The sequence below is a fragment of the Sorex fumeus genome, unplaced genomic scaffold (genome assembly GCF_029834395.1).
Source record: "Sorex fumeus unplaced genomic scaffold, SorFum_2.1 ptg000018l, whole genome shotgun sequence".
Lineage (NCBI taxonomy): Eukaryota > Metazoa > Chordata > Mammalia > Eulipotyphla > Soricidae > Sorex > Sorex fumeus.
The window spans coordinates 5,124,454-5,137,145 of record NW_026606075.1 but is presented as its reverse complement, the minus strand read 5'-3'; the positions used below and the strand labels follow the sequence as shown (position 1 = coordinate 5,137,145).

At 54.7% G+C, this 12,692-nt stretch overlaps 1 protein-coding gene across 6 annotated transcripts in view; it reads left to right on the top strand.

Moving 5' to 3' along the window:
• CAST (calpastatin) overlaps positions 1 to 12,692 on the top strand; it is a 107,968-nt gene that overhangs the window by 73,584 nt on the left and 21,692 nt on the right. For all 6 annotated transcript variants that reach the window (XM_056112396.1, XM_056112399.1, XM_056112395.1 and 3 more), the window contains 8 exons: positions 1,267 to 1,347; positions 1,838 to 1,876; positions 2,434 to 2,514; positions 2,662 to 2,751; positions 4,851 to 4,952; positions 7,553 to 7,636; positions 9,133 to 9,180; positions 10,364 to 10,459. In XM_056112396.1, coding sequence (XP_055968371.1) covers positions 1,267 to 1,347; positions 1,838 to 1,876; positions 2,434 to 2,514; positions 2,662 to 2,751; positions 4,851 to 4,952; positions 7,553 to 7,636; positions 9,133 to 9,180; positions 10,364 to 10,459 — 621 coding nt within the window. The remainder of the gene's footprint in view (positions 1 to 1,266; positions 1,348 to 1,837; positions 1,877 to 2,433; positions 2,515 to 2,661; positions 2,752 to 4,850; positions 4,953 to 7,552; positions 7,637 to 9,132; positions 9,181 to 10,363; positions 10,460 to 12,692) is intronic.

Sequence of the window (12,692 nt, the reverse complement as noted above, 5' to 3'; positions counted from 1 at the left end):
CGTCAGGTTTAGGTTCCGTTCGATTTCCGGATATTTCCAACTCGGACTTGAAAGTGAGAGTTGGGAATATCCGGATTTTGATGGCTGGATTTACAGTACTTCATCTCTATTTCGATGCCTAAAAATAATTCCAAGGCAAGACTATTATGTTCCTTGTTATTTTAAAAAAGTAGGCGTCATGTTTGAGGTTTCCTTTGGCCTCCCACCCCCTTCTCAGTACCTACCCCCGCTGGAATCTCCCTTCTTTAAGCATGAAAATCCCGTCCCTCCTTTCACCCCCAGTTGCCCCTGGGGCTTTTCACCCACTCCTGGCTTGGTGGAGGTGGAAAAAACAGCACAGTCGGCAGAAAGAAAGCGTTTGTGACAGACAGAACAAAGGGTTTGGTTCCAGAATTCATGTTGATAAATTTATTTATTTCGGTTTGGGGACCACACCTCCTGGTGTTCGGGTCTTCCTTATGGCTCTGCATTCAGGTGTCATTCGTGGGAGCACTGAAACGTGTGTGGTGCTGGGGATTAAGCCCGGGTCAGCTGCATCCAAGGCAAGAGGCCTTCCTGCTGTGCGGTCTCTCTGGCTTCAGTGTGAAAAATTCATTACACTGAGGAAAAAAGACAATCTACCAGGATGTTTAAGAGAAAATGTGAAATTATTAAAAGAAGATCTTCTGCAGTGTGGTTTCCCAAACCTCGTAATTATATTTCATTACGCATCGTAAAGTCAGAATCACTGGCACTGTCCTATTGTTCATCGATTTGCTCGAGCGGGCCCAGTAACGTCTCCATCGTGAGACTTTGTTGTTACTGTGTCTGGCATATCGAATACAGCACGGGGAGCTTGCCAGGCTCTGCCGTGTGGGCGAGATACTCTCAGTAGCCTGCTTCGCTCTCCGAGAGGGGCGGAGGAATCAAACCTCCATTGGCCGGGTCGGCCGCATGCAAGGCAAACGCCCTCTCCGCTGTGCTATTGCTCCAGCCCAAACAAAATCATACTAAACATAAAATGACCCCCGAGCCCACCGCTACCACTTGTAGAGGTTTGGGTGTTTTCTAGCATTACATGTGGGTCAAACCACTTAAAAAGGAGTGTTCGTTTAATTCCAGAGTCTGACAGTTATGTGGAGTGTTGTTTGATGATTTCTGCCTTTCTTAGTATGCATGTTTATAATAGAGTATAATTTTGGTCACAGAGCACACATATGAAATTCTTCGCTAATCAGCTCCGCGTGTGTGTGTGTGTGTGTGTGTGTGTGTTTTGTTTTGTTCTAGGATCCAATGACTTCGAAGTACATAGAGGAATTGGGTAAAAGAGAAGTCACAATACCTCCAAAGTATAGGGAGCTTTTGGCTGTAAGTTTGTCGCTTTGTCGTCTTTATTAAAATGTTTTGGCACATTCACCCTTTTGAAATTAAAATGTGTGTGGGTGTGTGGGCGGGTGGTTGGCCTCACACTGGCCCGGTGTTCCTTTGTTGGGGCTGCGTGCCTGATTGTCACAGCCTGGTTCCCTCTGTGACCAGCAGGAAGAGTCTGCTCAGGTGTGTCCTCGAGGGGCTGAGGCCCGGGCCAGTGCCTGAATCTTCCTGGCCCACATGGGGGCCCAGGGTTCCTTCTGTGGAGAAACACTGTGTTGGAGATCAGTGCTTCCACCCGCCTTTCCTGGACCAAATTCCTGGTGGAAAGGCATAGTCTCTGGGACTCGGAACTGGGGCTAGGGGCCTCACGTACAGATTTTAGGAGGCTCTGAAATCTAGCCCGCAGCCTTCCAAGAGTGTGTGTCACTGATAGATAGCAAGGAGGAATATTCCCTGCTCAAACGCATCCCACTGTGATTCGTTTCAGAAAACAGAAGGGGTGGCGGGCCCTCCTGCAGACGCCGCGGTAAGTCCCCATGAACCCTTCCCTGTGCTGATGGCGCGTGTCTCGGGTGGGATTCTGCGGGGCTTGAGGCCAGGCTCCTCTCTAAACAGATGAAGCTTCTCCCTATTGAGAGAGGGGGCTGGGCATGGGGCTTATTGGTGGGTCTTTGGTTTCTCGTGTAGCGTTCTTGAGAGGGAGAAGAATGGAGACAGACTTTAGGATCCAGTGCACGTTGATCCAAACAGGACCAGAGTGGAAGCACAGCAGGCGGCGGGGGCAGGGTGCTTGCCTTGCATGCAGCTAACCCAATTTGATCTCTAGTATCCCATGCAGTCCCTGGAGCCCAGCAGGAGTAAGCCCTGAGTGCAGAGCCAGGAGTAGCCCCTCAGCGCCACCAGGGGTGACCCCTGCCCGAAAAGGTCTGGGGCAGACCTTGTGACAAAGTGTGGTGCGCTCAGGGAGGGCTGGGCCGTCTCGTCTGTGTCCCGCAGCTGCCACTGGCCCATCCCGTTAGCAGTGGGGGAGTGGCAGGTGTGCACTCTTGGTTGGCTTTCATGACGCCGTGTGTCTCCCCCTAGGCACCAGTGGGGCCTGACGAGGCCATTGACGCGCTGTCCTCTGATTTCACCTGCAGTCCTGCCGCTGGTGGCCAGGAGGAGGTATTGCTTTCAGCGGGGTGGGGAGGTGGGTGGGGCAGGCCATTGGAAACCGCCTCCCATGCCAGAATCCAGACAGTGTGAGGCTGCCACCGCTACAGTGACACAGCCCACCCGCCCGTATTTCAGCCTTTTCCTTCTGTGTCTCAGAAACCCTCCGGAGAGGTGTTAAAGGCTCAGTCTGCCAAGGTGATCCGAAGTGCCGCTCCTCCCCACGAGAAGAAGAGGAAGGTGGAGAAGGTACCAGGCTGATGCTTTGCAAGGCATCTGGGTTCCCGCAGTGCCCGGCTTTGCTGAGGCCTGTCCATGCTTTGGGGTAACCCCACAGTGAAAGGCACCCGGGTCCCCCCAGAGCCCGGCTTTGCCGAGGCCTGGCTCTGCTTTGAGGTAATCCCCGCAGTGAAAGGCACCTGGGTCCCCCCGGAGCCCGGCTTTGTCGAGGCCTGGTGCTGCTTTGGGGTAATCCCTGCAGTGAAAGGCACCAGGACCCCTAGAGCCTGGCTTTGCCGAGGCTTGGCGATGCTTTGAGGTAATCCCATGTGTAAGGCATTCAGGTACCCCCAGAGCCCGGCTTTGCTGAGGCCTGGCTCTGCTTTGGGGTTATCCCCGCAGTGAAAGGCACCTGGGTACCCCCGGAGCCCGGCTTTGCTGAGGCCTGGTGCTGCTTTGGGGTAATCCTTGCAGTGAAAGGCACCAGGACCCCTAGAGCCTGGCTTTGCCGAGGCTTGGCGATGCTTTGAGGTAATCCCATGTGAAAGGCATTCGGGTACCCCCAGAGCCCGGCTTTGCTGAGGCCTGTCCATGTTTTGGGGTAACCCCACAGTGAAAGGCACCCGGGTCCCCCCCAGAGCCCGGCTTTGCTGAGGCCTGGCTCTGCTTTGAGGTAATCCCCGCAGTGAAAGGCACCTGGGTCCCCCCGGGGCCCGGCTTTGTCGAGGCCTGGCGCTGCTTTGGGGTAATCCCTGCAGTGAAAGGCACCAGGACCCCTAGAGCCTGGCTTTGCCGAGGCTTGGCGATGCTTTGAGGTAATCCCATGTGTAAGGCATTCAGGTACCCCCAGAGCCCGGCTTTGCTGAGGCCTGGCTCTGCTTTGGGGTTATCCCCGCAGTGAAAGGCACCTGGGTACCCCCGGAGCCCGGCTTTGCTGAGGCCTGGTGCTGCTTTGGGGTAATCCTTGCAGTGAAAGGCACCAGGACCCCTAGAGCCTGGCTTTGCCGAGGCTTGGCGATGCTTTGAGGTAATCCCATGTGAAAGGCATTCGGGTACCCCCAGAGCCCGGCTTTGCTGAGGCCTGTCCATGTTTTGGGGTAACCCCACAGTGAAAGGCACCCGGGTCCCCCCCAGAGCCCGGCTTTGCTGAGGCCTGGCTCTGCTTTGAGGTAATCCCCGCAGTGAAAGGCACCTGGGTCCCCCCGGGGCCCGGCTTTGTCGAGGCCTGGCGCTGCTTTGGGGGTCACCTCACAGTGCTCACACGGCTGGGGAGCATCTTCCCTCACTGTGGTCTGTGCGGCGCCGTGGGGCGGAGAGCTGGGTGCTGCTGCCCCCATGCTGGGAGGATAAATGCTTCTTGGCCTCTGCCCCTGCTCCTGGGTGGTTCCAGCTCTGTTCTCGGTCCTGACGTGGGTCCCCTCACTGTGGCAGCATGCCAGGGGTATCATGCTCTGGGAACACAGAGTCTCGCCCTTAGTTTCCTAACCTGGGATAAGCCCGGGGTCCCTGGGCCGTGCTTCCCGGGCTGGGGAGGGCAGGGGTGCCAGGAAGATGGGGGCAGTTCAAGAAGCCCATTTCTGGAGGGCTGGGTGGTTTGCCTACCCTGGAAGGAGGAACCGTCTGGGAAGCTGGGCACTGCCCACAGTGGTTGGGGACGTGCTTGTCAAGAGCCCTGAGGCTGGGCCCCGCCCGCCTGCCTGTGGACTGACCGTTGCTTTTTATCTGCCTTCTGGGAGCTCTGGGTGCCACACCCTGCAGGGAAGGGTGGTGGTGGGGGGGTCCCTTGGGGCCTCGGGCCTCTGGAAGGCAGTGGTGGGGCTCTTGGGCATCCCCTGCCGCCGCCCCCCGCCTGCCGCTCTGCTCTCTGGACAGCCTCGTCCCGAGGCGTCTCTGAAAACAGGGTCTCAGGAGGAGAAGGAGCAAGCCCCATCTCTGCAGGTGGCCCAGATAAGAGTCAGCTCCCGCTCTGCTGAGTAAGGGGGCGGCGCCGGCCCGGCAGCTGTGCCCGCTCTGGGGCTGGCAGCTCTGTTCCTTCTGTGCTGGCTCTGCCAGGCCAGGGCTGCTGTGCGCCGAGGGCCAGGGGAGAGCGGAGGGGCTTCTCGGACGCCCAGAATGTTCCTTTCCCGCAGGAGGCCATGAGCGACCAGGCCCTGGACGCACTCTCAGAGTCTCTGGGCAGCCGCGAGCCGGACCCCGAGCTGGACCTCAGCTCCCTGCGGGAGGTGGCCGAGGTAGGATGCGGAACTGAGGGTGGACACAGGGCCCTGCAGGCTGGCACGGCCAGTGCTCACTCCCGAGTCTGCTGTCCAGAGAGACCACTCACAGGGTGCCTCAGTGACCTGCCAGAGCAGATACCATGGGTCAGGCTGTGGGCAGGAGGCTCCTGTGGGCAGGGCTTTCGGGAGGGGTGCAGGCAGTGTCGGGGGTTGAGGGCCCGCAGAGCCCAGCACGTTCAGTGCAGCTTGAGCCCCGCACCCCCCAGGGTCTGCCAGGGCCTCCTGAGCCTAACCAGCCATTCCCACACAGAACTGTCCCCCAGGTGGGATTTCCAAGCCAGGGAAGGGCCAGCGCCGGCGGCAGTGGGTCCAGGTGTCCTGTGCGCAGGGAGGGGAGTGGCCACTGGCGCTGTCACAAAGACCTGCCCTCTGTCACTTCCTGCCCTGAGCCCCCGGGGAAGGGGCGTCTCCGGGTGCCCCGGCAGCCTGCCTGAGCCTGGGCCCTTCCCTGCTCCAACTATGGGCCAGTTTCTCTCCTCCACTTTCCTCGAGGACCCGTCCAGCGAGCTGTGGCAGGACCAGCTCCGTGACGGCGAGCACAAGGGTGCAGGAGAAGGAATCCTTGTCCTCTCGGACCAAGTAACACGGGGGGCCAGGCCCTGGCATTGAGCCCCCGTGGGTGTGGGAGCGGGCAGCTGCAGGGCGCTGTGTATGCAGGAGGGTCCAGGCCAGGGGGGCTGCTCCAGCTAGCAATGCAGAGAGGGACGGGGAGACGTAAGTCCAGCAGTGAAGCCAAAAGCGTCCCATAGAAAGGACCGTGCAGGGCTGAAGGGCATCGGGGGGTCCTCCTCTCGCATAGCCCCCCGTGCTGGGTCTGGCCTAGCAACCCATAAATGTGAGAAATGGAAAGAAGCCAAGCCTTGCGAAACAGTTTGATTAGTGGCCCGGGGGCTGCTGGCACATGGGGACGCTAACTGTCCTCTGGGAAGCCACCGCAGTGGTGACTGAGATCTGGACAAGAACGCGTCCCCTCTTACACCCGCTAGCGTTGCTCTGTCCCAAGCCTGGCCCCGGGGCTGCGATTTGTCTTGATTTAACCGCATACCAGCATGAGCCACCAGCCATCCCTGGCAGCAGGCTCAGTCTACTGTTGCAGGGAGCTCTGTGTTGAGTCTGTCTCTCAGGCCCCTGGTTCCTCTGCGGAGTCTGTCGGGCCAAGTGGGGGGCCACTGTCTGAGCATCAAGGTCACAATCTCACCTTGGTGGAGGGACCCGGAAGGTAGCAGGGTTCGGGCGCTGGCCTCGCATGTGGCCGACCCTGGCTCGATCCTCACCACAGAGGACCCCCCTGCTCCCCCTGAGCATTATAGAGAGAACACTTGATTTCAGCCTCCAGAAAAGTCCCTGGATCGTCGAAAGCCTCAGTAGAATGTGTCTTTAATGAACTAAATCACTTGGTGGAAAGCTTCATTCCCCGCTGGGAGCAGCGGTGGTGGTTAGAGCTGAGCTCACCCGTGGGACCCTCCCCCACCACAGCCGTGCCTTGTCCGCAGGATCTGCTTAGTCCGTGCTTTGAGGGAGGGCTGGAGTATTGCAAACCATGGATCTTTGGGCCATGAGTTGCCTACAGTGCAGATGCATTTTAAATGTCAGTGCCCCTGCCCCCACCACCCCTCGAATATCTAATGCTTTGATGGCTCACTGAATCCTGTTAACTCCTGAAGGGAGTTCTCTTTTTGTTTGGTTTTAACACATTGGTGCCCACACACTGCTGGTGGCTTGGACGAGCTTCGTTGGCGCAAGTCACAGTGGCGACCCAGAGTAACACTGGGTCGTGATGTGTAGGTTTCCGGTGTATGGCGTTCTGTAGCCACACCTGCTGGCCAGCAGAAGTCACCCCCTGTCCCGCCACACCTTCAACCTCGTCCAGGGCACCTGCCCCTCCCCCCTCTATCTCTGTCGAGAGCCTCGCATGTCCTTATGCTCTGGTTCAGTGTCCATTCGCACGTTCAGCTCACTTACCTTCTGCATGTCAGTGAAATCGTAAGGGGCCCTTTTCAGAGAGATGAAGCCAGGTCCAGCAGGACAGCCAGGTTGGGGTGAGGAGGGGGCGCGTCTCCCCTCTCCGAACTGGATTTTACCAGTATGAGAACCCTCTTCTCCCCCTAGTAACTGTCTGGCCCAAAGAATCCTGCTTCACAGTGAGCTTGGCGAGGCCATCGGGAGAGCCAACATGAGGGAGATCACTGTGAGCCCCATGTGTAACTCAGAAAATGAGCCAGCATGGGGTGCCCCTGAGCACAGGGCAGGTCAGCCCCCCGGTTCCAGCTAGGCTTCGTCCCTGAATCCTGGCTGGGCTCAGCCCCCTCCTCCCCACCCATCCTGTTTGGGCTCAGCCCCCCAGGTGCTGACTGGGGTCAGCTTCCTGGATCCTGGCTGGGGTCAGAATCCCCCAGTCCTGGCTGGACTCGTTCCCCCCAATCCTGGCCGAGAGGCCTCTGCTCACCCCACACGCCCCCACAGCCACTTAGCCCAGTGCCCTGCTTGCTGCTCAGCTCACTGTGATGTGTCCTGTGCCGGCCAGGGGCTAACATCCGTCTCCCCCTTGTCCTTAGGCAAAAGCCAAAGAGGAGAAAGTGAAGAAGTGCGGGGAGGAGGATGAAACCGTCCCATCCGAGTACAGGCTGAGAGCAGCCACGGTAAGGCAGTGCCCGCCCGCCTCCTGCGCTCCTGGGTCACCCGGCCCTGTGGCCCCCAGGGACCTGCCTCTCCTGCCTCGGTGACGCGGGAAACACTGTCACTGCTGCTGCTTCTGGGCTGCTCAGGAAGAGCTTCCGGGACAGGAGAGAAGGGCCCTGAGCCCTGCCAGGCGTGAGCCAGAACAGAGCCAGGAGTGTCCCTGAGCGCAGAGCCAGGATTAGCCCCAGCACCAGGTGTGACCCCAAATCTGTCACTGTCACTGTCCTCCCGTTATTCATCGATTTGCTCGAGCGGGCACCAGTAATGTCTCACAACAAATTGTGAGACTTACTGTTACTGTTTTTGGCATATAGAATACGTCACAGGGAGCTTGCCAGGCTTTGCCGTGTGGGCGCGATACTCTCAGTAGCTTGCTGGGCTCTCTGAGAGAGGCGGAGGAATCAAACCCGGGTCAGCCGCGTACAAGGCAAACGCCCTACCTGCTGTGCTATCACTCCAGTCCTGGCCCCAAATCCACGAAAAAAAAAAAAAAAGACCTTGAGAGGACCCAATGCAATGCTTTGGGGCCAGAGATAGCACAGGGCCACGCGCCTGCCTGGTATGCAGTCATCCTAGTTCGAGTCCCGCTCTCGCCACGACTGAGTCCTGAGCACCACTGCCTGTGGCCCCCAAAACTATAGCCAAAGAGTTCCCTGAGTAGTGACACCGTGAAAACCTCCCAGACTGGAGTGTCCCCTCTGGTCCACGGTGCTGACAAAGATCTTGACTCCAGCGGAAGGACCCACAGGAGAGCAGCTCTCACTCCGATCCTTCTCATTCCACCCCCCGCAGTGGATCCTTTGTTTGACGTCACTGTACAAAGATGTAGCCTAACCAAGGACCCGCAGTGCAGGGGGCTTTGTTCCAGTGGGTTTGGGTTGGAGATATGGAAGGCAATTCTATCTGCAGCTAGTCTTTGAAATACATAAACATGTCTGCAAAGAACAGGATGGAAAAATCATTGAGTTCTACGCGTTGTTTGGTATGGATGGTGCCTCACATGGAGAAGTAATCTGAATTGGAACGCCTCATATCCTAAGCTAAAATAAAATGGTAGAATGATGTCTCTTCCCTCTTCAGGCTGGGGAAATTCAGACTTTAAATCCTTAATTAATGTAATGTTACCCTTTTTGCCAGCAGATTTTTTCTATAAATTCTATTCCCGTGGTCAATTGATGGATTCTTTCTTCATTAACCTTAAAAGAAAATTACACATGCGTTATATATGATAATGGCACTTGGGCTTTTGATTTTTTTCAAGTCAATTCCTTATTCTGATAGTTTGCAAACAAAAAAAAGTTTGAACTGGGAATTTATTCAAAAGTAAGATAAAAAAAAAAAAAACAAGGTTTTCTTTTCCTATCCTGAAAGACCTTGAGATAAATTTAATGGGGCAAGAAAACAAAAATATACTATTTCATTTTCAGTAAGTCTTTTTTTTTTTTTTCATTTGTAGGATAAAGATGGAAAACCACTATTGCCAAAGCCGGAGGAAAAATCCAAGGTTAGGAAATGAGCTTTCTATAAATACTTTCAATGAAAATAACTGTGGCACTATAATGTGATACAGAGCTTCAGGAAATAAGTTTTTATGACACTTAAAAGCCAGTGAACCTGTAAAATTTCACCATGGAGACTTTCTTGTGTGCCAGGGCAGAGCTGAGAGAGGGACTGCCTGTTAGCATGACTGACTCCTGTCGCTGACTCATGCCTCCTTGTCTTAATCATGATCTTCCTTCTGAGTTCTTGAAGCCTCTTCATTGCACATCAGGGGTTAATGTCCACGAGTTCCTTAAATTAGCGTTAATTCTAATCATGACCCTGCCATTCTTTTCTGCCACCTCTGCCCGGACCGGCAGTATTACCTGCTGTGGTGACCCTAAGCATTGCCTATTGTGATAATACTAAGTCGCAGATGTGTATTCATTACTTCGGCATTGCTGCCCCTTGCCTGTTTTCACTTGCATCCTCACTGAGTGAGGAAGGCAGAGTGATGCGGCCCATTTCACAGGTGAAGAAGCTGACCCGCCATCCGCACTCAGCGGCCCCAGGCGGGACGCAGAGCTCAGGCCTTTTTCACAGGCCAGCTTCTGCGTGGTGAGCCATTCGGTCCCAGGTTGCTGCTCCTGGGCTTCCACGGGTGTAGCCCCCCCCGGGAACATGGCCGGGAAGAGAGTTCCTTACCAAACTCTAGAGTTCAGGCTGTTTCCTCTGACTCATTCTGAGGGACGTGATTAGGAAGGAGAAGGGAAAAGTCACGTGAGGAAGGCTGTGTAGGTCTTCATCCACAGGACAGGCCATGTTATTTGGATAAAATTCTTCTCAAATGGGGATCTCAGGAGATCTTATTTTTGGTCAAGGCAGCGTTCACTTGCACGATTGTCCATATGTCTTAGGGATGCAGTGTCCTACCTTTTCCAAACACGTCCAGCCCGCTGCACTGCCAGAATACTGGTATATCTCTACGACAGTCCACTGGCCTAAACAGGCCCTCAGCTTCCTGGTGGTGCAGAGGAATATGTTTAATATTTCGTATTTCTATCCAGAGAGGCAAAACACACCCTTGGCAAATTAGTTTTGGGCTTTCGATGCTGCCTAACATCAGTGAACTTGTAAAGATTCTCTGCAGAAATGTTTTTTTGACAGTGAAAACCACTCCTTCATCTATTCTGTGTCTGGTCTTACAGCCACTCAGTGAATCAGAACTCATCGATGAACTCTCTGCAGATTTTGATTCATCCAAACGGAAAGAAGAAAAACAGAAGCCAATTGAAAAAACAAAAGTATGTGTCTTCTCTCTCTTTCTTCCTCTCTTTCCCCTCTCTCTCTCTCTCTCTCTCTCACACACACACACACACACACACACACTCACACGCACATACACACTCACACATGCACACACACACACACACACACACACACACACTGGTTTTGATTTTCCTCGGTGTTGTATCTGAAGATTCGTGGCAGGATTGATCAGGTGATCAGGTGCCAGATGCCTTAATGCCATCTGAAGTCCCTGCTGCCAAGTCCTGCCATGGCCTGAGTATGCTACCTCCTCCAAGCTGAGCCTGGGGCTGCGCTGGCCTGTGAACCCCGGAACCCTACCTCCAGGGAAGCCCGAGTCATGCTTCCCTTGGTGACGGTTGGTGCCCATGTGTCATGGCCCCTAAGGATGGTGGCTCTGTCTGTGATCTCTGGCCAGCCTGGCTCACGCCTCCTCCCCAGGCCTGGCCTGGCCATCCTCTCCTCCCACCCTCAGGAGCATCTGTCCTGCAGGGCCCAGGTTCCTGCTGAATCTTCCTTCCTTCCTGCCCCCATGTGTTTCCAGTCACTGAACGGTCCTGTAGAAGCCTCATTCCAGCTCTGCTAAGATCTTATCACCGTTTTTTTCCTCCCACACTTTATTTTTTATTTATTTTTATTAGATTTTTTTTTAATGAATCGCCATGAGGTACAGTTACAGATTTACAAACTTTCGTGCTTGCGTTTCAGTCATACAATGATTGGGTACCCATCCCTCCACCAGTGCCCATTCTCCACCACCGATGATCCCAGTATGCCTTCCACCATCCCCCGAATCCCCCCGTCCTGCCTCTGTGGCAGGCACATTTCCTTTTACTCTCCCACAGTTTACTTAAACAACATGGTTTACAGAGTTGTTCATGATGCTGTGTTACAGGCATTAATATTCCAACCCCAATCCCACCACCATGGTCCCCTTCCTTCCACCATTGTCTCTATTTTACCAAACACCCCTCAAGCCTGCTCCCATAGCAGGCTTCACGTCGATTTATCATATATTGCATGTCACCACTAAATGGCTAGTGGAATAATCGAAAAATATTTCCATAGAAGAAAGTCTGAAAATTGTATCTTAACAGTAAGTCCTTGTCTGAAAGTCTCCTAAGCTGTTGTTGCAGGTCGAGGCTTTTGTGTTGATGTTTTTGTTGGTCAGGTTGGTTGGCCTCTGCATTCTATCTCACCCAATCTGCTGTGCTCCTGCTGGGATGTCAGTACTGCAGAGTCTGGAGATGTCGCTCCAGAAAGTCCAGAATATGTAACTGGGCAGCCCAGCCCGGAGCCTGGGGTGGCTTTGGGGCATGAGTGCAGCTGCCAAGGCTGCGTTAGGGCAAGTGCTGGCCCCAGAGGTCTCAGCTGGGCGTAGGTGTCTGAGAACTCGAATCTCCCTCTCCAGGCCCTGCCCTACCCACTCAGTACCCTGGGCTCCACTGGGCCCCTGCGGGCTTTGGGTCCAGAGTTTCAGCTCTCTCGCTCTGCACTTGTGCTTGTTTGAAGCAGATCAGTTCCTCGAACAGAGATGTGACCCCTAGTTAGTGACCTCTTTTGAATACAAGGCCTTGAACTTTGTTCTGACTGTTGGGTCATACCTGGCAGTGCTCAGTGCTCAGGGCTGGCTTGTGCCAGGGAGCAAACCCGACCCTCCCACATATGTGCAGAGCATGCCCTCGGCCCACGGAGGCATCTCTCAGCACTACCAGGTCTTTGAGAAATGGTGAGTTCAGACGTTTTGTTAGAAATTTTACTCTCAGCTTAGACTGCAGCTTGGCCCAGAATTTCTAATTTAGTGCATTTTGAGGGGAGTGGCAAGAATTTGCATTCTAGCCAGGTCCTTCATAATGCTGGAGTGGCCTGCCGGGGATGACCCTTTGAGGACCCCTGGGGTGAGATTAGTCCCTGTTCCCGGTGGCATGTGCTAGGGCTGTGGCATGTTTGGGGCAAGTGGATGCCAAGGCCCCGCATTGCTCCAGCATCCCTTCCTGCCCCTGCCCCGCTATGGCCCTGCTCCCTAGACCTGAGCACTGGCCATCAGGATGACTTCTTGACCAAGCATCTCTTCAGGGCCCAGGGCGGGGCTGAGGGTGATACTTGATGAAAAGCAAAGATGCTTTTACGTAAAATAGATTTTGTAATGGCCCATGGCAGTCATTCAACAACAAATTAGTATCAGAAATAGCAATGGCTCCTGCAATTGGAGAGCAGTGTGTTCTCAGG